General features: G+C 46.9%; 1 protein-coding gene across 4 annotated transcripts in view; it reads right to left on the minus strand.

The window, feature by feature from the left end:
• Positions 1-1,732: 1,732 nt before the first annotated feature.
• Positions 1,733-22,236, minus strand: part of ARHGEF10L (Rho guanine nucleotide exchange factor 10 like) — a 224,909-nt gene continuing 204,405 nt past the window's right edge. For all 4 annotated transcript variants that reach the window (XM_069078397.1, XM_069078396.1, XM_069078399.1 and 1 more), the window contains 3 exons: positions 15,356-15,530; positions 5,571-5,693; positions 1,733-2,910 (listed from right to left, as the gene is read on the minus strand). In XM_069078397.1, the coding sequence (XP_068934498.1) occupies positions 2,396-2,910; positions 5,571-5,693; positions 15,356-15,530 (813 nt within the window). In that variant the 3' untranslated portion in view covers positions 1,733-2,395. The remainder of the gene's footprint in view (positions 2,911-5,570; positions 5,694-15,355; positions 15,531-22,236) is intronic.

The raw sequence follows: 22,236 nt of genomic DNA on the forward strand, positions 1-22,236 counted from the left end.
CTAGTTTGTATACATTTGTTAGCATGTTGTCAGCCCCATTAATGGGGAGCTCTCTGAGAGCAGGGACTGTCTTTTGCCTCTTTTTGTTTCTCCCTGGCTTAGCACAGTGCCTAGCAAACAGTAGGCACTCGATAAAAGTTTATTGACTAATTGGCATAGGGAACTCTCTCTAGCAAAGGAAACTGGGACATTCTCTGGAACTTACAGCATTTGGAGAGCTTCCTAGAGCACAGAGAGCTTACAGAGTTTGCCCATGACCCATAACCAGTAAATAGGTTAAATCTAAACACAGGTCTTCTCTCTACTGTGCTATGTCACCTTCTATGATAAATCTAGGAACACATAGTCCATAGCTTCATTCAAGTCACCGATGAAAATGTTGAATGGGATAATTCCAAAGACACAGAACCCTGGGGCACTCCACTGGAGACTGACCTGCAAGCTAACATCTCCCTAATAACAACTACTTTTTGGAGGGCAAAGGAAGAACAAATATTTAGTAAGCACCTACATACATTTATTAACCACTACATACAATTTGTGATCAGTGCTTTAGAAATATGATCTCTTTTGACCCCCAAAACAAAGCAGGTGTGTTTTCATGATCCTCACTTTACAGCTGAGGAACCTGCAGCAGAAAGAGGTTAAGTGACTTAACTAGGGTCACACAGGAAGCATCTGAATCTAGATTTGAACTCAGGTCTTCGTGACTTCAGGCTCTGAGTTCCATCCATTTCAACAAACATTCAACCACTTCCAGATTTCCAAATTATACTATCTTATAGCCCAGGAAGCTCTCCAACTTTCTGGTCTCGGGAAACCTTTACACTTTTAAAAAGTACTGAGGATACTCTCCCTCAAAGAACATTCCTTGATGTAGGTTATATAATCTTCATACTACTATGAAAATAGTTTTGACCTTGAGGATTCTCTGAATTATTCACTTACCCCTGTTAGCCTCAGTTTTCTCATCTGTAAAATGAGCTGAAGAAGGAAATGGCAGACCACCCCAGTGTCTTTGACCTTGTTTTGACCTAGGTTTGACCTTGAGGATCCCCTGAATAAGTCTCAGAAACCCTCAAGGGTCCCCGAACTGTACTCTGAGAATCACTACTATAGCCCATGGAGCAGCTAGATGGCGCCACCTGCACACTGTGCTCAGAGTGCCTGAACTGGAGTCAAGACGACTCATCTTCATGAGTTCAAATCTGATCTCTTACCAGTTGTGTGACCCTGGGCAAAGTCACTTCACCTTATTTGCCTCAGTTTCCTCTTCTGTAAAATGAGCTGGAGAAGAAAATGGCAAACTACCCCAGTATCTTTGCCGAGAAAACCCCAAATGGGGTCACAAAGAGTCAGACATGACCAGAAAACAGCTAAACAACAACAAAATTGTAGCCCATACCCTTCGATCTTGTCTACAAGGATAGAGAGCTTGAGAGGCAATGTCAAAGGTCTGGCTATTTTTCCCAAGAGCACCTCATTCCTCTCCCTGACTGGCTGCAGGTCGAGATAGTCCCTTCAGTCCCACCCCAGAGCCAGGATTCCGCCCCACAAGTTCCTTTAGGGTCACTTCCCACACCTAAGAACAACAGGGAGGAAGTTTCTCTTGTGGAGGAATCTATCTTTAATCCTTCTTGCTGCAGAGATCCGGATTCCTCTGTGCAAACTTCTGTGCAGCCAAGTGGGACTAGAAGGGACCCCACCCCATGCTAAGGAAGCGCAACCCAAATACAGACATCAGCCATGCCTTTATTTTCATCTCTCCTGATGCACCAATATATACAGACTTTATTTATACATAAATAATATACACTATATATACTTATTTATTTATACAGAGGCGCGCATCTCTCTGTGTCACACACACACACACTCACACACTCACACATACCCTTGCACAAACACACAGCTTTAGAGAGGTGAGCTTTGTAAAATCTAATCCTGCCCTTGAGCCCATAAGGACAGTATTTTGATTGGCAGTTGTGATGTTCATATATGTATATATATATACACACATATATATACACATATAAAAAAACGTATATATATATTTATTTTAAAAGACCATTTTCTCCAAAGATTCCCTCCCATACCTAGAACCCCAAACCAAAAAAAAAAAAACACCCCTTGAAAGTTTGTTTTAAAAAAAGTTTTCTCCCCTTCTGCCAAGAGAGCTCCTTAAGCCCTATTTCACCCTACGAAGCAGCTGGCACATGAAGAGGTCACCTCCTTTCTGTCCCAGTTTGACCCCAGCCTGACAGAAAATAGAGGAAGGGGCACTGTGGGAAATCAATGCCCAGGGGGTCAGGGTGGCATGATGCCAGTCCCAGAGCAGTGCAAGGCACTGTGGGAGACGAGCAAGAGCGAGTGAAGCTGGTGGAGTGAGGGTGGTCTAGATCATCAAGGGAACCTGCCAAATGAGTAGGGTGCTGTCTGTCTCGCTGCCCAAGGCTGGCCTTCCGCCACCACCAAAGTTGCGGTAGCCCTGCCCTCCGGAGATGATAGCCACCGAGGAGATCTCCTTACGGTGAGCATCGCGGGCACAGGGCCGGCTGCGGACCCAGACGTCGGGGTCATCTGCCATCTCGTAGATAGAGCCATCTTCCTCACTGTGGGCCAGGGCTGTCCCATCGGGGTCTGGGGGGTCTCGTACCGAGAGGACGGGTCCTGGCAGGTGTGCCGTGGAGCGCAGGCGGTACTGAAGGAGAATGCCCTTTTTATGGACCAGCTCTCGGGTTGGGTGGCTATCCGGTGCAGGTGGAGGGGGCTCATGGGATGGACCCTCACCTTTCTCTTCCTCTGCCTCATCTTGGTCACTCCTCAGGATATCTGGAGCCAGAGTACTGGTGGCCACAGCTAGGAAGTCCACTGGCCCACAGTGACCATTGAGGGAGACCATGCCCTTTCCTGTAGGGATAGAGGAGAGTGGGCAAGGGGTGACTATTAAGACAAATGCTGATGCAAGGATTTATAGCCGGGACATCAAAACACAGAATGCTACACCTAAAAGTCACCTTAGGGTGTGAAATGTCAGAGATCGGAGGAGTCTTAGAACACAGGATGTCAGAGCTGGGAGGGCCCTTAGAACACAGGATGTCACAGCTTGGAGGACCTTTAGAACCAAGAATGCCAAAGCTGGGAGGGCCTTAGAACAGAAAATGTCAGAGCTGGAAGGAGCCTTGGAGATAATGTAATCCACTAATGTAATCCCTCATTTTATGCTTCACAGAACCAATAACTCACATGCTTTAAGGTTTCTAAAGCCTTCCTCACAGCCTTGCAAAATTGACAATACTAAAACATTATCCCCAATTTTTGTTCTTACTGGGGCTGTGATTTTGCTAGTAAAGGGAATGTGTAGGTAAGGAATCTCCCTCACCAAGGCAGTTCAGCGCATACTCTGCAATTTCATAGTCTTTGGGATCTGCCCAAGACCTTGAAAGGTCAGTGGACTTGCCCAAGGTCACACAGCCAGTATGTTGGAGAGACAGAATTTTAATCCAGACCTCCTGACTTTAAGGCCAACTCTCTCTACTCTGGACATAGTTACTTCTTTTACTGATGAGAAGATGAAAATCCAGAGGGGCTTAAGTAATTATAAGTCATAGATAACTGAAAAGAAATACAATTTCATTTTTTAATCAGGTATGTAAGGCTAACCTTAGACACCAATTAGTTGTACCATCCCCTTACTTTACAGAAAAGGAAAGTGAGGTCTCCAAGCACTTGTCTCAAATTATCCCCATGTAGAAAGGAATAGAGCTAGAATCAGAAGACAGGCCTCCAGAACCAATGCTCATTCCCCTACCCTATGATGGAGAACTCCATCATTGACACTAGGGTTGTTGGGGTTTGATAAATAGAATTGGGGCCATAGATCCCCATGGAGTGTGGCTAAGGGGGTCAAAGGGTTAGCATTGCCAGGGGTCCACACAGTCACTGCCTGTGTCTGCTTAGGGCCTGACTCAGCAAAGGTACCAACATCAGCAGTCCACACACAAGACAGCCAAGGACATGACTAGGTCAGTGCTGAGGAAAAGGGCATACTGGAGGCTTCAAGCAACCCAAAGGCCACCCAGGATGGAGGTCTGGATGTAGGAGACCCAGAGGCACATTCTAGTTAGGTGCTTGCTAGCTGTGGAACCTTTCACTCTCTGCATTGCACCTAAAATGAAGAGGTAGTAGCAGAGATTTTGGAAGGCTGCAAAGAAAAGTAGACAGAATCCTGGCTCCAGAGTCAGAAGACCTGAGTTCAAATCCCACTTCTGATACGCATGACCTGCATGACTTTGGAGAGTCATTTAACTGCCCTGGGTCAGTTTCCTCAGCTGTAAATATAGAGGGGTGTTACTGGCTGGTCTCTGATCCCCTTCCAGCTCTAGATCTATAACCTTGTAACCTGTCAAGCTCTAGAATTCAGGGGAGGGGAACCTGGGGCCTCGAGGCCATGTGTGGCCCTCTAGGTCCTCAAGTGCAGCCCTTTGACTAAACCCAAACTTCACAGAACAAACCCCAAGTATTGGGATTTTACTTTACTTTGCAGCCTAACAGAATCTATGCTGCTGCCCCTTTATTTTAGGAGCAATGCAGAGAGTGAAAGTTCCCACAGCTAGCAATCTCAAGGATTTGTTCTGTGAAGTCAAATGGCCTCACCTGAGGACCTAGAGGGTCTCAAAGCCACAGGCTCCCCACCCCTGCCCTAGATACTATGATCTCTTTGAGTCTCCATTTTCCCTTTTATAAAACGGGGGTGATAACAAACAAGCTAGAAACACTAATCAAGCAGCTACTATGTGCCAGGAACTATACTAGGCACAGAGATATAAAGACAGAGATAGAACAGGCCGTGCCCTGAACAAGACTTTATTCTATAAGGGGGAGTGGGAGAAGGGAGAGAGAGAGAGAGAGAGAGAGAGAGAGAGAGAGAGAGAGAGAGAGAGAGAGAGAGAGAGAGAGAGAGAGAGAGAGAGAAAAAGAGAAAAGAAGAGCAGAGAAGAGAGAGAGAGAGAGAAAGAGAGAGAGGGAGGGGGGGGGGGGGGGGGGGGGGGGGGGGGGGGGGGGGACAAATACAAGACAGTTTGTCGGGGAGGTACTAGTAGCTGGCAGGGGGTTGGGAGCCGGGAGAGAGAGGGACCAGGAAAGGCCTCATGAAAAAGGTGGTACTTAATCTGAGCTTTGAAGGAATCTAAGAATCCTAAAAGTCAGAGGTGAGTAGTGAGGGCATTATGGGCATTGGGGACTGCCTGTGCAAAGGCTTGGAGATGAGAATTGGAATGTTTCTATGAAGAACATCTGGGAGGTCAATTTGGAGAATAACACAAAATAAGGCTAGAGTCAGGTTATAAAGGACTTTGAATGCCAAACAGGTTTGTTGAAACAAAAAGCCATTGTAGACTTTAAAAGGACTAGATCAGAAATGAGAGTGATTTTATTTCCTGTTCAAATGACCCCAGATCTCTGACCCACATACAACAGAAGAGCAGGCTAAGCCCCTCCCCCCTTCCTAGGTAGCAGCCCTTTGGTGGAGGTAGTTGGGGTGGGAGGGGAAGGGGAGTGCTAGGTCTCACCTGTGATCTTGGGGATACCCTCCAGTCGGGGAACAGGCAGCAGAACGATGATACCCTGGTCAGTGCCCACCCAGAGCTGGCCCTGGCAGATGAGCAAACTGGTCACACAGACGTGCTTCTGGCCTGGGAAGACAGACAAGAAGGTTAAGAACAGTTAGGACTTTGTGGTTATAAAGGGGAGCCATGCAGGCCTCACGAGCTGAGCCTTCAGTTTGCAGTCAGGAAAACCAGGGTTCAAATCCCACCTGTCCCTGTCAACTCAGTGACCATGGGCACACCTCCTCTCTGAGTCTCAGTAAGGGAAGGGCTGAGATGTTCCTGAGTGGAAGGCAACTCCACGCCGTCAAAATCACAGGCTGCTGCCCTACTGATGGAGGGTTGGGGGAATGATAATAACCCTGCCACCTTCCCAGGACTGTTGTGAGAGCCATACCAGGTAACAAGAGTAAAGCACTTTGTAATTCTTAAATCGCCACGTGCATGCTAGCTTTTAGAACTGCTGCTGGCAAAGAACATCCCTAACATGCTTTGCCAATTTTAAAAATACTATATGGAAGGATGGGGGAAATTTGGAACTCACAACCTAATAAAAGTGAATGCTAAAGACTAAAAATTAATTAATTAAAAAAGAAAATAAATAACAAAAGTACTATTAAGGTATTAACTTTTGTTGCTATTATTATTGTGAAAGCCATTTATATCTCAAGATCCTCACATTACCCCTGGGAAGGAAGTAGTGCAAATTTTAACTTAATTTTAATTTAATTGTCCCCATTTTACAGATGAGGAAACTGAGACTCAGATATAGGAGAAGGCTTCCTTGAGGAAGCACAGTGCAATAGATTGCTGGATTTGACATCAGAGGACCTGGGCTCCATCCCGGCTTTGCTGCATAGACTCTATGTGACCTTGGACAAGTGCTTTCAACTCTCTGGGCCTCAGTTTCCCTATCTCTGAAATCATGGGCCTCTTAACCCTTTTTGTGTATTATCTTAACCCTCCTTGTGTTTTTAAATGCATAAAACAAAATGTCAAGGATTACAAAGAGAACTACTTATATCAAAATACAGTTATAAAAATATTTTTTTAATATATAAAAAATACTTTTTAAAAAGTTCAGGTTAACAGACTCTGGACAAGACCAATCTCTAAGGTCCCTTCCAGCTCTAAATGCTATGTCATCTTATTATCCCCATTTTACAGAGGAGGAGCCTGGGGCTGAGGATAAGGGTGTGACTTGACCAAGGTCACAAAGACAGTGAGTGTTGGGAATTGGGCCCCGGGGATCCAGGTGTTCCCATTTGTAACCCGGACCTTTCTATTAGGGGCTGCTGTTTTCCCTTTTGGACTCTGCATTAGAGAGAAGAAAAAGTACTAGGTAACACAGAACCTAGGACAATGCATGTAATTGTATGCTGGTAAAAGTGAAAAAAAAAAAAGAAACAAACTTTTTCCCACCCTTTCCACCTTTCTACTTTAATTTGCATCATTAGCATTTTCTTTATCATTTTTTAAAGTCTAGACAATCCATAACAAATAACTTATTATTTAGATCATTAAGTCAAGCCTTGATCTGTAGCATTTGCCAATTTCCAGGGTATAAAATGCTCACTCTGGACATTTAACCAGCAGCTCCCTGGTCAGAACTGGCTCCACCATCTCTCTGGGTAGAGGCCAGGAGAGGAATGGGAGCCGCATGGCAGACAGGCCTCCAGAGTGTACAGGGTGACACAGCTATTTAAGCGACTGAGACTGGATTTGAACTCAGGTCTTCCTGAGTCCAGGCCCTGGTGCTCTAGCCACGGCATTCACACTTCACATACCTACATGAGTTTATTTGAACCTAGGTCCCCCAACTCTTAAGCTAGTACTTAGGCCTTGTATATAGCCTTCTCTACCACCCAGTCCCAAAATCCCCTGTCGCTACAAAAGTATCTAAATCAATCCCCCCCAAATCATACTTGTAGAATTTTTGCTGTTCAGTGGTTTCAGTCACGTCCAACTCCCTGTGACCCCTTTGGGGGTTTTCTTGGCAAAGATACTGCACTGGTTTACACTGCAGTGTAACTAACGGTTACCCCTAAACACAGCACCTTAAAGCTTCTCCAGGACTGCGCATGAATTATCTCCTTTGATCCTCACAGTTAACCCTATGACGTGGCTGCCTCCATCATCCAGATTTTATACACGGGGCACCTAAGGCAGCACAGTGCCAGGTCTGGAGCCAGAAAGACTCATCAAATCTAGACTCAGACACTTTACAGCTGTGTGACCTTGGGAAAGTCACTTAACCCTGTTTGCTTCAGTTTCCTCATCTGTAAAATGAGCTGGAGAAGGAGATGCCAAAAAAACTCCAAATGGGGTCACAGAGAGTCAAACATGACTAAAAAAACAACTGAATGACAAAGTCTTATAGGCTGAGAGGAGATGCCAAAAAAACTCCAAATGGGGTCACAGAGAGTCAAACATGACTAAAAAAACAACTGAATGACAAAGTCTTATAGGCTGAGAGAAATTAAGTGACTTGCCCCACTTTGCTCAGCCAAGTGAACAAAGGTGACTAAGCCTTCCCTGCCATCCACAGACAAGGGACCAGCAGCTGTAAGGGGGGGAGCTCCCCCCGCCCCTTTCTTCACTGGAGGCCGGGATGGCCATCGCCGAGCCCAGCGCGTGGTACATAGAGAACACTCAGTGGCTTTCTGCTGAGCTACTGATTGAGGCCCATTTGTCAGGGATGCTGGACTCATCTGGGCAGATGCCCTCAGAGGATCAGGGCAGAAGGGCTGGCCCAGGTGCACAGGAACTGGCCAGGTCAGCCCGGCCTACTTGAACGAGGCCCTGGCGCCCAGGAGGAGTAGAGAAGGGCAGCAGAGTGGAAGGCCGGGGGCTGGAGCAGGGCAGGAAGAATCATGAGAGCTGATGCACCAACAAACCCTTGCGAGGCCCCTGTTTCCAGGCTCCGTTTTACATTCTGGATGCATGAATGCCTCTGCTTTGCTCAAACAGCGCACCCTGTTGTTTCCAGGCACAGACAATGAAATGGGATAATTCGCTGCCGTGAATTAACATGTTCCTGATGTCAGGCCGGATTAGTTCTTGCTGCATGATCAGCCCCGTGCTGTCTCCTCCTTTTAGGAAGAGCAGTGGTCGTGGGAAAGAAGGGGAGAGGGAGGGTACGGCAAGGCGGGGCCCCTGGCTCCCCTCCAGGCTGGAAAGTGGGCTAGGGAAGGCAGGGAGGAGGGTACAGTGACAGGTGTGAGACCTGGGAGGACATAGAAGGGGCCAACGATCAGGACCATGGAGAGGGCTGCATGGTGTACTGGAGAGGGCACTGGCCTGGCAGGCATTTGGAGTCTATCTCATCATCGTAGCAGCTAATATTTACATAACACTAACAATGTGCCAGGCTCTGTACTTTACAATTAAAATCTCATTTGACCCTCACAACAACTCCAGGAGGTAGGGGCTGTTATTATCCCCATTTTACAGATGGGAAAACTGAGGCAGGCAGAGGTGAGGTGACTTGCCCAGGGTGACACAGATAGTTAAGTGTCTGAGACTGGATTTGAACTCAGGTCTTCCTGAGTCCAGGCCCTGGTGCTCTAGCGACGGCATTCACACTTCACATACTTACATGAGTGCATTTGAACCGAGGTCCCCTGACTCTAAAGCACTGTACTTAGGCCTTGTGTATTAGCCTTCTTTACCACCCAGTCCCACTCTCCCCTATCGCTACAAAACTAAACCAAAAGTATTTAAATCAATCCCCTCCCAAATCATGCTTGTAGAATTTTTGTTGTTGGGTAGTTTCAGTCAAGTCCAATTCCCTGTGACCCCTTTGGGGGTTTTCTTGGCAAAGATACTGCAGTAGTTTGCCATTTCCTTCTCCAGCTCATTTTGCAGATGAGGAAACTGAGGCAAAAAGGTTAAGTGACTTGCCCAGGGTCATATAGCTAGGAAGTTCCTGAGGCCAGTTATGAACTCAGGTCCTCCTGACTTCGGGGGAGAAGCTCCATTCACTGCACCACCCAGCTGCCTCCATCCCAATTGTAGAATAAGTGTGGAAATCTCATAGCAGGGGTAGAAAAAATGGGGAGCAAAAGGAAGGATCCCCTTAGGCAGGACTGCCATCATCCACCTTATACCCCAATTACTGATCTGACCATTGGATAATACAATACAATGCAAGGTAATATGCCCACAACCTGGGAAGTAATTGATTAGGGTCTGTTGAATTTGAATGGCATAGAAGAAAGGGCCCAGGCTGAGATTTCAGAGCCTTGGCTCAGTCAGCCTTCTGAGCATCACTTTCCTTATCTGTAAAATGGGGAAACTAAACCGAGCTCTCCTGCCTGCCTCACTAGGTAGCTATGAGGATGGAGTAAAAAGTGGATGCAAAGAGTGTCCACTATGGAAATGCTGGGGATTATGTTATAGCCCCTAATAGACCATAACGTGACAACACAATAAAGTTCTTTGTCCCTTCGGAAAGAAAACGTGCTATTAATTCAGAGGGTCATTGGTATTACTGAAACAAAGGGGAGAATGGAGTAATATCAGAATCAAGGCAATGACTGACAAGAGAAATGGAGCTGCATGAGGTACAGAAGGCCAAGGTGATGGGAAGCTCCTCGGGCAGGTGAGGGGATTCTGACTAGAAGACTCCCATCCAACAGGCGATGCTGAGCACTAGGCCTTAGCAGGAGCCCTGGGGCCCAGCAGAGTGTGTTAGGACTAGCCTGGCGTGCTGGAAAGAGCGCCAGTCCAGGGGCTCGACAGCCTGGGCTTGAGTCCCAGCTTTATCACAAACTCAGTGTGAACTTAGGCAGGGGATTTTGCCTGTCTAAGACTGAGTTTCCTCCTTGATAACATTAGGTGGTCAGACTAGATGGTGATTAATGTCCCTCCCAGCTCTGGCACTGTATTCTAAAGGCCCTCCCAGCTCTGACATCCTGTGTCCTAAGAGCCCTCCCAGCTCTGACACTGTATTCTAAAGGCCCTCCCAGCTCTGACATCCTGTGTCCTAAGAGCCCTCCCAGCTCTGACATCCTGTGTTCTAAGGGCCCTCCCATCTCTGACATTCTGTGTTCTAAGGTCCTCCTGGCTCTGACATTCTCTGTTCTAAGGGCCCTCCCATCTCTGACATTCTGTGTTCTAAGGTTCTGGACCATAAAAACATAAAGAAACATGAATAGTTACAGGAGCACATATCTGACATTCCTCCCTATCCTCCTTTGTACTGGGGCATCTGCTGGTCAGAGGAAATGTTCTAGGGATATTGTGCCCCTCACAAGACCTCCTAGAACAAGCATAACTAACCTCAAGTAAACTCCCTCATCCCACCTGACTCTCTGCCCCAAGGACCTGTAAACAGATTTCAAGGGATCCATAAACTTGGATGGGGGGGGGGGGAGAACCACAACAGCTTTACTTTCACTAACCTCTAACTGAAATTTAGCATTTTCCCTCCATTATTTAAAACCATGATTCTGAGAAGGGTCCCTGGGCATTGCAAGACTGCCCTAGGGGAACAGGACACAAGGAAGGTTAATATCCCCCAGCCTGGAAGGTCTCAAGCAATGAGTCTGGTAGTGGGAGGCTGGATGGGTGAGTAAGCAGAGAACACAGAGGGAGTCGGGCCAGGAGGGTGACTTGTCTGCAGACCTCATCCTGGGGCCCCTCTCTGATCTCTGCCATCTCTCCAAGGAAGACAGAGAGACGTTCACAAACAGTAAGGGGGAGGGGAATTCTAATGGTGGATAAATATTTTATCACAGAGAGTTCATGCTGCAGTGTTCAACTCACCAAAGCCATCTATCTGTAGATATACAACTTTAAAAAGCTCTGGCTCTCGGAGAACATTTTATTAATGACCTGTCTAGTTAAGAGGAGGGGGGAGTTAAGGTTCAGAAATGCATTAATACTAGTCAGGCATACGGCTGGAAAGGGGGGGGATGGGAGAAAGAAATGTGATAAATTTTTAACATGGGCAAAAAAAAGGCCACATTTACAGGAGAAACAAATTTATTACTAATTATGCAATTACTTCATTTGGTGGTGTGGGGGAAAGGGAAAAATACTTAAAAGCCTTTTAAAAATATGTCTAATAAAGAATTTAAGAATCCTGCTTAATCTTTCTGGCTGGAAGGGGAAAATTGGTAAGAAAATGGTCTGTACATTGCTCTAGAACAATTCACATAGTGGTCTAGAAGAGTTTGTATGCTGACCTAGAACTGCTCCCACATTGGTCTAGAACCATGGAGTCAATCTCAAATAGAAATAGATCCCCACAAGCCACATATTAACTTCATTGTTATAGTCATGTCTGACTCTCCATGACCCCATTTGAGGTTTTCTTGGCAGAGACAGTGGAGTGGTTCATCATTTCCTTCTGCAGCTCATTTTACAAATGAGGAAACTGAGGCAAGTAGAGTTAAGTGACTTGCCCAGGGTCACACAACTGGTAAGTGCCTGAGGCTGTGTATGAACTCAGGAAGATGAATCTAACTCATTCCAGACCTGCCCTCTAGCTACTGAGTCATTTAGCTGACCCACATGTCGACTTAGAAAACCACAGATTAATGTTAGCTATGTTGAACTATATTTTCGTTTATTTTTTAAACACTTCCTGTTTACATTCTGATCTGGTCTGAGCTATACTCATGAGTTGTGCAGGCCATGAGTTTCACACCTATGGTCTAGAATGGTGATCTCCAATGGTTCATGTGCTGGTCAAGGCTCCCTCTGGTCTAGAATGGCTATCACCAATGGCTCATTTGCATGCTGGTCTAGAATGGCTCACCTTGGTCTAGAGTGGTGATGTACAATGACTTGCATGTTGGTCTAGAATGGTGATCTCCAATGGTTCACTTGGTAGTCTAGAATGGCTCACTCTGGTCTAGAATGGTGACGTCTGATGGCTCCCATGCTGGTCTAGAATAGTCTAGGGTGGTAATCTCCAATGGCTCACATGCTAGTCTACAATGACTACACTTGCTGGTCTGGAACAACCCCCATGCTAGCCTTCAATAAACCCTTGCTCTGCTCTGGAACCACTCATGTGGTGGTCTCCAGATATTATCCTTCATCTCTACCTGTAGATAAAAGGGTCTACCCAAAGGGCTTTGGGGTGCTGACCAATAATATGAGTAAGGTATAGAAGAAACAGAAAAAAGCACATTCCAAGTGAGACTGGATCTGGCCGTCCTCCTTCCTCCCTGGGGCCTCAGAAGACGCCCTTCTCCAGATCGTAGCATCAATCAATTCCAACGCCTCAGAGCCAGAGAGGGCCTTGGGTCCTTTCTGACGTACAGCTCCTGCCTAAAGCAGGAACCTCCTCTTTCATACCTTTAGTAAGGCCTTTGCCGGAACCTTCCAGGGACAGGACAGTCATCCTTCCTTTCAAGGTAGTCCAATTTACCTTTGGGCAACTCAGGTTGTTAGAAAGTTTTGTCTACAAAGCTAAAACCACGGTGCAGTAGAATGTGTCCTCTATTTGGAATCAGTGGACCTGGGTTCAAATCTCAGTTCTGCTACTTCCTGGCCAAGTCACGATATGCCCCTGGGCATCCATGCCTATCTATCCAATGAGAGAGGTGAGATGGCCCCAAAGATTCCTTCCAGCTCAACATCTAGGATTCAGGCATCCTCCTGTGGGTGACTTCCTTTAGGTCACACAGAATAAGTCTTTTTCACCACTACAGCTCTTTCGATAGGTAAGAGCTATCCTGTTCCCTTCTCTAGGTGAAGTAACCCTCCCTATTTTCTTTAACTGGTATGATATGGGTCCTTCTTGGTTTGAAGACTGAGGCTTTCCTCCCCTAGGCTGCAACAAATGGGTCTACACCTACCCTGTCCCGAGAGAGAAAGTGACAGCCCTTTACAGGCTCAGCATATGGGTGTGTCAGACTGAGTACCAGTCCAGCCCAGACCATCTGGCTGGATCTTGTAGCAATTAGCTCAGTCCCCATCATCCTCATGCTCCTGGCCTCCAGGCTCTAACTCTGTAGGTCCCAGGGTCCTCTCAAAGCACTTAGGTACCAAGCCTGGCTTTGGACAAGACCGCAAAAACACGACCGAGCAGCTGGTGCCCTCTACGACACACTGACTTCTTGGCTGAGGGCATCGCAAGCCTGTGTTCTGTCCATCTGGTGGAAACTTTAGAAAGCACTGGGGCTCAAGGTGGACAAATCCTCATTTTGGGGAAGGGGAACTTGCTTCCTGCTTCATCGAGGTGGGCAGCTCTGCTGCTCGACCAGGAAAGAGCCAGAGCCCCCAAGCCAGATGTCAGCTCTGAGCTCCCTGGTAGAGCCTACCCAGGCCTGGCAAGCTTCCCTAGAAAAGCAGAGGGAGCCAGTCTCTGGGAGGGCAAGTTGATTATAACATCCAACCTCACTCCCCTTATGAAGAGAATCACACAATTAATAGGCTTTAGAGCTGGAAAGGATCTCAAATCTTCTCATTTTAAAGATGAGGGAATGACTGAGGGGTTCAGTGATTTGCCCAAGGTCACACACAGGTCAGGATTCAAGCCCAGGACCTCTGACCCCAAGAGCAGTGTCCCATTACAATCGACCCTTTTTTCTTCTTCCTCAGAGGTCATCCTGTCATCATCTGTGCCCTGATAGAAACTAGTCACTGACTTGGTGTGGGAGAGGAGAAAGGTTTAGGAAATTGATCAGCAATTTCCCTTCTCAAATAAATATAAAGAATTTTAATTTTTTTTTAATTCTCTCCTCCATCGTTCATCATCAATCAAGCCATCGGTTTGTGGTTCTGTGTCTAAGGGCTGACCAGGAGAAGCAGAGCTGGTCAAGGGTGGGGCATGATCACCCTACCCTCCTCCTTTTCACTTCCCTGTTATGAGTTTGCCTTGGGCTTTTATGACCTGATTTTACACAGACAGACATGACAGAGGGGGAAGAAGAGACAGGGACAGGTCTAGGTTAGGTAACCATGGCCATCCTCAGAGGCTTGGTCATCACATCCCAGGCATTCTAGAAATTCCCTTAACAATCTCTTCTGCAGTGGGCATTGACTTATGCACTTGGTCTGTACCATAACTAAGGGTGACAACAAACTTGAAGCCAGTTAATAGAACAGAGACTGTCACAGTCAAGAGGGATCTTAGAACATAAACTGGGGAGATGAAAGGAAGATGAGAATGTATAGTCTTGGAAGTGATGTTAGAACATAGATTGTAAGAGCTAGAAAGGACCTCCAAGAGTTTCAGATCTGAGACTGAGAAGGATCTTGGAACAAAGACTGGTGGGGGGGAAGACTTTAAGACTTTACAACACAGAATGTCAGAGCTGGGAGAGCCCTTAGAATACAGAATGTCAGAGCTGGGAGGGCCTTAGAACACAGGATGTCAGAGCTAGGAGAGCCTTAGAACACAGGACATCAGAGCTGGGAAGGTCCTTAGAACATAGAATGTCAGAGATGAAATGGGGCTTTAGAACACAGAATGTCAGAGGCAAGAGGGATCTCATAGGGGCGGCTAGGTGGCACAGTGAATAGAGCACTGGCCCTGGAGTCAGGAGGACCTAAGTTCAAATCCACAGACACTTAACATGAAAACTAGCTGTGTGACCTTGGGCAAGTCACTTAACCCCAATTGCCCTCCAAAAAGCAAAAAAAAAAAAAAAAGGAGGGATCTCACAGACCTTATCTAACCTTATCTGATGCATGAGGTAGCTGGAGACACAAAGCTCTTAGCAGTTGAGATGTCTCCATAGACAGGCTACACCTTTAGTGTCCTGGGTCTCTCTAGGCCTTAGGCTTACCTGGCATGAGGAAGGTAGTCCTTGTGGCAATGTTGATCTCCTGTAGGTGTTCAAGAGTCTCTGTGTGGAAGAGACGAATGGAGGATCCCAAGGAAAAGGCCATCCAAACGCCACTGCCTGCCTTCACCATGTGCGTCACACTAGCCGTCTCATCCTGGTGTGCCTCGAAGCTTTGCTGTAACACACAGGAAACAGGTCAAATGTCAGGAGAGGGTGGTCCAGACCCAAGTAGCCAGAGACAGCCTGGACTTTCCCCACCTCGAGGCCAGAACTGACAGACCCTGGATCCTAGGAAAAGAAGATTGGCCAACACTACTATTGCCCTCTCCTGCCTCCCACCCTCTGATATGTCCACTCTCCGACCATCTAAACCACCCCTGCGCTCCCTGCTCAGATGAAGGGTCTGGAAGATAGAGGGCAATCCAAGGAGAGAACAAGCCAGCAGTCTCTGCCATCCTCCCTCCCCACCCCCAGCGGCTTCAAGGGGAGAGGAATGAATGAACTCAGCACTCAAACACCATCAGGATGCAGAGCCCCAGAGGATGAGATCTCAAGACGTCCAACAAAATTGCTTTTCTAAGATGGCACAATAGTGATGCATAAGAGTGGCAGGGAGGAGGGAACGCTAGGAGAGTACCCTGGGTAATGGGAGAGAGCAAGAGGGGAAATGTTTGGCTCCCTGGAAGAAGGAAAAAAGGCAAGTCATTACTAAAGAGTCTGTTATTGTCTCTAGGGCAGGCCCATCCATGGAGACCAAATGTTCTAGGGGCTCAGGTCCTTGGAGATGCCTTATACTCCACTGCGGTGGTGAGAAATACCCCCCAGGGTGGAGAAAGCTCCTGCCCATCAGACTGTAGGCCCTGGGAGGGCTGGGAATGTACCTTCTTCCCCTCAGACTGGGAGTTTCTTGAGGGTATGGGTTTTGTCTCCCCCTCCCCTCATTGGCAGCTCACAGAAAGTAGGATTTGTCTTCTCTACCTGTCTGCCCCAGGGAACCTGGGCGCTGATTATGGTACAGGGTGGGCTACTGTGGGCCTCCATGGGGTTGGAGGGAGCAGTTAGAAGCTTCTCCCACAGATCCCAGTAAGGAGGAGGGAGGAAATGTCATTCAGCTCCCCCAGAGCCAATGAAAGTATCTCAGATTTTGCTTTGCACCCCTACCAGCTGGCCACGGCCCTGGCCCACCCTAAGCCTCCACCTTTCCCCCTAGACAGGCATCTGATACATTCCTCCAAGGAGATCTACAGCTGGTCTCTGCCTGGAGATCACCCCTCATTTTATACAGTGGCCTTCAAGGTTCAGAGAAAGGAAGCAATTTGTAAACTGTCACATAGCCGTCAAGGAGCAGAGTCATATGTGAAGCCAAGGTTCTGATGCCAAACTCTTATACCTGGATGCCTGGGCTGGAGATTTGGGGAGAACCATCCAGGGTGCCCTCCTCAGGAGTCACAGCAGGCAGAAAAGGAAACAGCTCACACCCAGGGCCAGGAGACAATAATCCCAATGATGACTGAGGCTTATGGCTTTCCATACCTTCTCTTATTTGACCCTCACAACAACCTTTCCAGGGAAGTGGCAAAATTGTGCCATGGATCCAGAGTCAAAGCCCTGAGTTCAAATCCTCATGCCCTTCACTTCCTCTGTGCCTTTGGCCATGCCACCTAATGGCTGTGGGTCCCTGTTACTCCAACTGTGAAATAATGAAGTTGAACTAGATGTGCCCTACACAAGGCCCTTTCCCTCTTTCACAGGTAAGGGGCTGAGGTTCATCAAGGGGAGGTGGCCAGCTGGTGGTTACACAGACAGCTTGAGATGAAATTCAAACCCAGGTTTTTCCTTCCCCCTAAAGCAATTCTGGGCCTTGGAATGTCTGGGAACCTTCATCTTACCCATAGTGAATAATCTCTCAGTAAAACTCTCAATTAAAGTGATAAATCATTAATCAAATTAAATGCTGCCATGCAAGGTCTAATCTAAATTCTCATATGTCAGGCATATCAATTATGATGCTGAGTTGTGAGAACTACAGGCGGGATTCCTCCTCTCTCCATTTCTCTCCATTACCACCATCAAGCTGTCCTCTTTTCATCAAAATCTGCCATGTGGGAGACACCCCAGCTGGAGAAGGGGCTCTAGCACAACATGGCTTAACAAGCACCAGTCTCCTGAGAATCCCGCACAGGTATCACCTCCTCCAAGAAGCCTTTCTGGATACCTCTTGCTCTTCTGATTTTCTGATGTGTGTATGTGTATTCTTATTTATATATATATGTGTGTGTGTGTGTGTGTGTGTGTGTATTCTTTTAAAAATAGATACATATACATTCTTTTACATATATGCTTATATATTATATATATTCATATATACTTTAATATATTCATATCATATATATACATATATTCTTATAGAGAGAGAGCTCTCCTTTGTCCTGATCACAGGTCAATGACTCCAATCAATCTATCAATCAATAGACATTTACTAGGTACCTACTCTGTGCCAGGAACTGTGCATAGATGGCTTGCTTATTGAAGCCACAGATGCCCCAAACTGCAAGACCAACTAACAAATTAGTTAACAGAACAGACATTTCAAAAGGGTCCAGACAGTACTGAATATTAGCCCAAATGACCTATGACAAAAGGCAATAAGAATAAATGTAAAATGCTGCATTTGGGTTCAAAAAATCATCTTCCCAAGTAAAAGTTTAATAGCAGTTTATCTGAAAAGAGATACAAGAGCACTGGAGGACTATAATAGGAGTCTGTGGTGCCAGGACATTTTGGTGGGCAGGGGGATGGCTGTTTTCCACTATATAGTCAAGAGGAGCGTTAAATGCGAGCTAGGCTTACTCTATTTAAGTCAACAAGCTTACTAGATGCCAGGGACCCTGCTAAGTGCTGAGGACACAGATAACAGGAGAACAGCTCCAAGATGGAAGAACCAGGCACAATGGGTGGAAATTCTAAAGATGAATCAGATTTGACGTAAGGGGAAAAAATGGAGTTGTGTCAAAGTGGACTGGACGGCCTCAGGAGGTCATGCACGCTCCCCCTCACCTTTTGTTCCCGTCTTTTTTGCCCTCCTGAGTTAGCTTCTGACCTTTTAGACTTTGCCAACGATGCCTCAACATCTAGGGCTTCCTCAGTCAGGAACACTCACGGGTGCTTTTCAACCTTCTCGCCTTGGAACATCTCTCTGCCTTGTTGGCCCCCTCTTCTCTCCCACCTCCATTTTGAGGAGGTGCCCAGGACAATCTTTATTCCTTCCTGGCTTTGCTTCTGCCCCCACGGCAGATACTTTCCTCCTTTCTCCACCCCTCCCCTCTCTTTTCAATTCCCTCTTTGTGTCTTATATTTTCCCATTCTAGTGTATGCTCCTTGAGGGCAGGGACTGTCTTTGTTTTTTCTTGCTTTTGTAGCCCAAGCATTTAGCACAGTGCCTGGAAAACAGCAAGCACTTAATAAATGCTTACTGCCTCCCCTTCCTATGCTTTGCCTTGCCCTCAGCTGAGGTCTTCAAGCAAAGGCTGGACAGCCGCCTGTGGAGGTTCTACAGGATTATGTTCAGATGTTGATTGGTCTCCACCGCCTCAGGGCTACCTCGGAGGCTATGATTCATACTATTAGACCATAAGCTCAAGGCCTATATCATTTCCCATCTTCATCTTCCTAGGGTAAAACATTGCAAATGCTGTGTCCTTAATGGATCCTAGTTCAAGGAAATCCTCAATTCCTTAGCCCTCCAATAACATTACTGCCTGCTCCTGTGTTTCCATAAGACCCTTGACACCCTTCACCCTTATCCCCAAACTCAGAGGTACAGAGTGATACTGCTTCTTGGAGGGATCACAGCAAGATGGACAAGGAGACAAGATGGAGATTCAGTCCATAGGGTACCTAGGCTAGGGCCCCTGCTGGCACACAGCTGACAAAAGACTAAGTATCCCTGCTGAGTTCAGAGGATCAGAGGAAATCACAGAATGTCTGGGGCAAGGAGTTTAGCACAGAGATTGCCAGGGCTAGGAGGACCCTTAGAACACAGGATGTCAGATGCCAGGGCTAGGAGGAGCCTTAAAACCCAGGATGTCAGAGTTGGGAGGGCCCTTAGAACATGGAACGTCAGAGCTGGAAGGGCCCTTAGAACATGGAATGTCAGGGATGGGAGGGCCCTTAGAACACAGAATGTCAGAGCTGGGAGGGGCCTTAGAAAATAGAATGTCAGAGCTGGAAAGCCCTTAGAACAGAGAATTTCATGGCTATGAAGGATCCTAGGGATACTGAGGTCTGAGAAATCCTAGTTACCCTCCCTTCATTTTAAGGATGAAGAAAGTTAGCCTCAGATTAGTTAAGCAACCTGCCCCAGGTCACCCAGCTAGAAGGGAGCAGGCCTTCATGCCCCATATCCAGTCATCCTCTTGTTGACCCACAGCAACCCCTGCCAGTCTCAGAATCACCAAGCTGAGCTAAAGTCAAAAGTGTCGGTCCAGAATTAAACTTGATCTGAAGCAGTGGGCACAGGTCTACCCTGCCTGCATGTGATCTCTCAGAATTCAATTAAATACAAATACAGCAGAGAAATCTATTCTGGTTTCTCTGGAGCAGTAATAAGCCTGCTTCTGGCCCTGGTGGGACTTTAAAAAGGTATTTGCAAGACTGCTGAAGTCAGAGGGGAATTAATGGTAATCTCTTCCCTTCCACACACATCTGGGGTTTGTCACACCAAACATGACCTCATCTCTCACAGAACGGACATGGGGCCTTGTTTCCAAACATATTTCCTCACACCAACACACAGACACACACAGACACATATGAGCATGCCATCAGGTCAGTGCAAGCTACTGGAGGGCAGAGATACCTTGGTTCCATGAAAAGAAGAAGGTGTCAGTAGAGATGAGTCCAGATCCCAGCTCTCATATTGACTAGCTCGTCACTTAACTTTTCCAGCCTTGCTTTTTTTTTTTAATCTATAAAATGGGGCTGATATTTCCCTTGCAGGGTGGTGAGAACAGTGCTAATAAAATGTAAATTATTGTTATTAACCATCCTCCAGAGTGTCAGGTGGACGAAGAGGTTTATGGTAGCCCACTAAATGCATCAGAAATAAAGAACTGGGTTAAAGATGGGGGCAGGCCAGGCTGTTTTCAGGTATCTGGGGGAATGGATCAGTGAGAAGAGCCAGGAGCTGGAAAAACCCACCATGAATACAGGATCACAGGCTTTAGAGCCAGAAGAATCCTCAGATCACTTACAGACCAGGAAACTGAAGGCCAAAGGCAGCAGAGCAAGAGAGTTAATGTCCCCTTAGACTAGAAGTAATTTTCAGAGAAACAGAGTGGTGTCATGGGAGGATCGCTGGAGATTCAGGAGGAACCCAGGACTGAGAGAAACAGTGCGATGTAGTGAGAGAGGAGAGCACTACACCTAAAATCAGGGGGACCTGAGTTCAAATTCTGCTTTAGACACAGTTCTTTGGGGCCTCAGTTTCCTCATCTGTCAAATGAAGGGGCTGGACTAAAGCCATTCTATCTCTACACCTATTATCCTGTAAGTAGTTCAAACAGCTGGTTGACCCTGGGGAGGTCACTTAACTATTCTGAGGCTCAGGCTCCCACTTGGAAAAGAGAGATAATTGGGAAGTAAGTATGCCTTCCTCACGTATGAGGAGCAAAGCGCTTCAAAAATAAAGCATGATGACAATAGTAATGGCATCCGTAGCCCTTTCAGGCCTGCAAAGCTCTTCTCTGGGAATGGTCCAATTGTGAGTCTGTATTTACACACTCAGGCTAACTACAGAATATATTTATTACTATTACGAAAGCACAAGGTCACCGTGAATACCAGAGGCAAGATTCAAGCCTGGGGCACACCTGGCCCGTGTAACCTTGAGCAAGTTACTTAACCCCAATTGCTTAGGGGCGGCCAGGTGGCTCAGTGAGTAAGAGCACCAGTCCCAGTGTCAGGATGACCTGGGATCAAATCCAGGTTCAGACACTTAGCACCACACCCAGAAATAACTGGCCGTGTAACCTTGAGCAAGTTACTTAACCCTGATTGCTCAAAAAAAAAAAAAAGGATTCAAGCCTGGGCCTTCCACCTGCAGTGTCAACAAACACTCATTCTGTGGCTCCATGAGGAAAACAACTTCAAGAGACTGAAAATTCCAGAAAGTGTCTGAAGAAACATGCCCTCACCGTCTTCTCCCCCAACATGCATGAGTGCACACGTGTGTGCAAGTACACATACACACACATGTGAGCACACACACACACTCCCAGCTCCAGCCCCCTCCCACTCCTCCAAACAATAGGAGGAGGAAGGCCTGGGGGGAGCGATGGGGCCAGGATGTTGGCATGCAGCAAAGCTCAAAGACTGAGCCCCTCATTTCCTCCCTCACCTCTCAGTTAATATGTTGTTCAACCTATTTTCTGAACACTAGGTGTCTGCTTTACCATATGGAGGTTCAGAGTTGTTTAATTTCAATTAATTCCTGAGAGGGTTTTTTTTCTTTTTTTTTCTGAAATTTTCTTTCCTTCCATCCCTCACCCACGGCCCACTTCTAGGCCAGGGGCCAAAGCTCTTTCCAACATAGCATCTGATACCCCCCACTGCTGAGGCAGGAACCTCATGGGGGGACGCTCAACAGCAGAGCTGAGGCGTATGCCCTGATTCACCTTGTTTGACTCCTAGGGATGGGAGAGACAGGAGAGGCCAGAGAGCCAGAGCTAGGAGAGATCTTAGCATGGCATAGTATGTTTGGAGCTGCTAGGGTCCTTAGAACAGAGAAGATAGGAGGGTCTTAGAATAGAGAATGCCAAAGATGGGATGGCCTTTAGAACACAGGTTGTCAGAGCTGGGAGGGCCCTTAGAACTTAGGATGT

Source organism: Petaurus breviceps, unplaced genomic scaffold (assembly GCF_028583685.1).
Source record: "Petaurus breviceps papuanus isolate PSGF00001 unplaced genomic scaffold, PetGlider_PUasm1.0 91041, whole genome shotgun sequence".
Taxonomy (NCBI): Eukaryota; Metazoa; Chordata; class Mammalia; order Diprotodontia; family Petauridae; genus Petaurus; species Petaurus breviceps.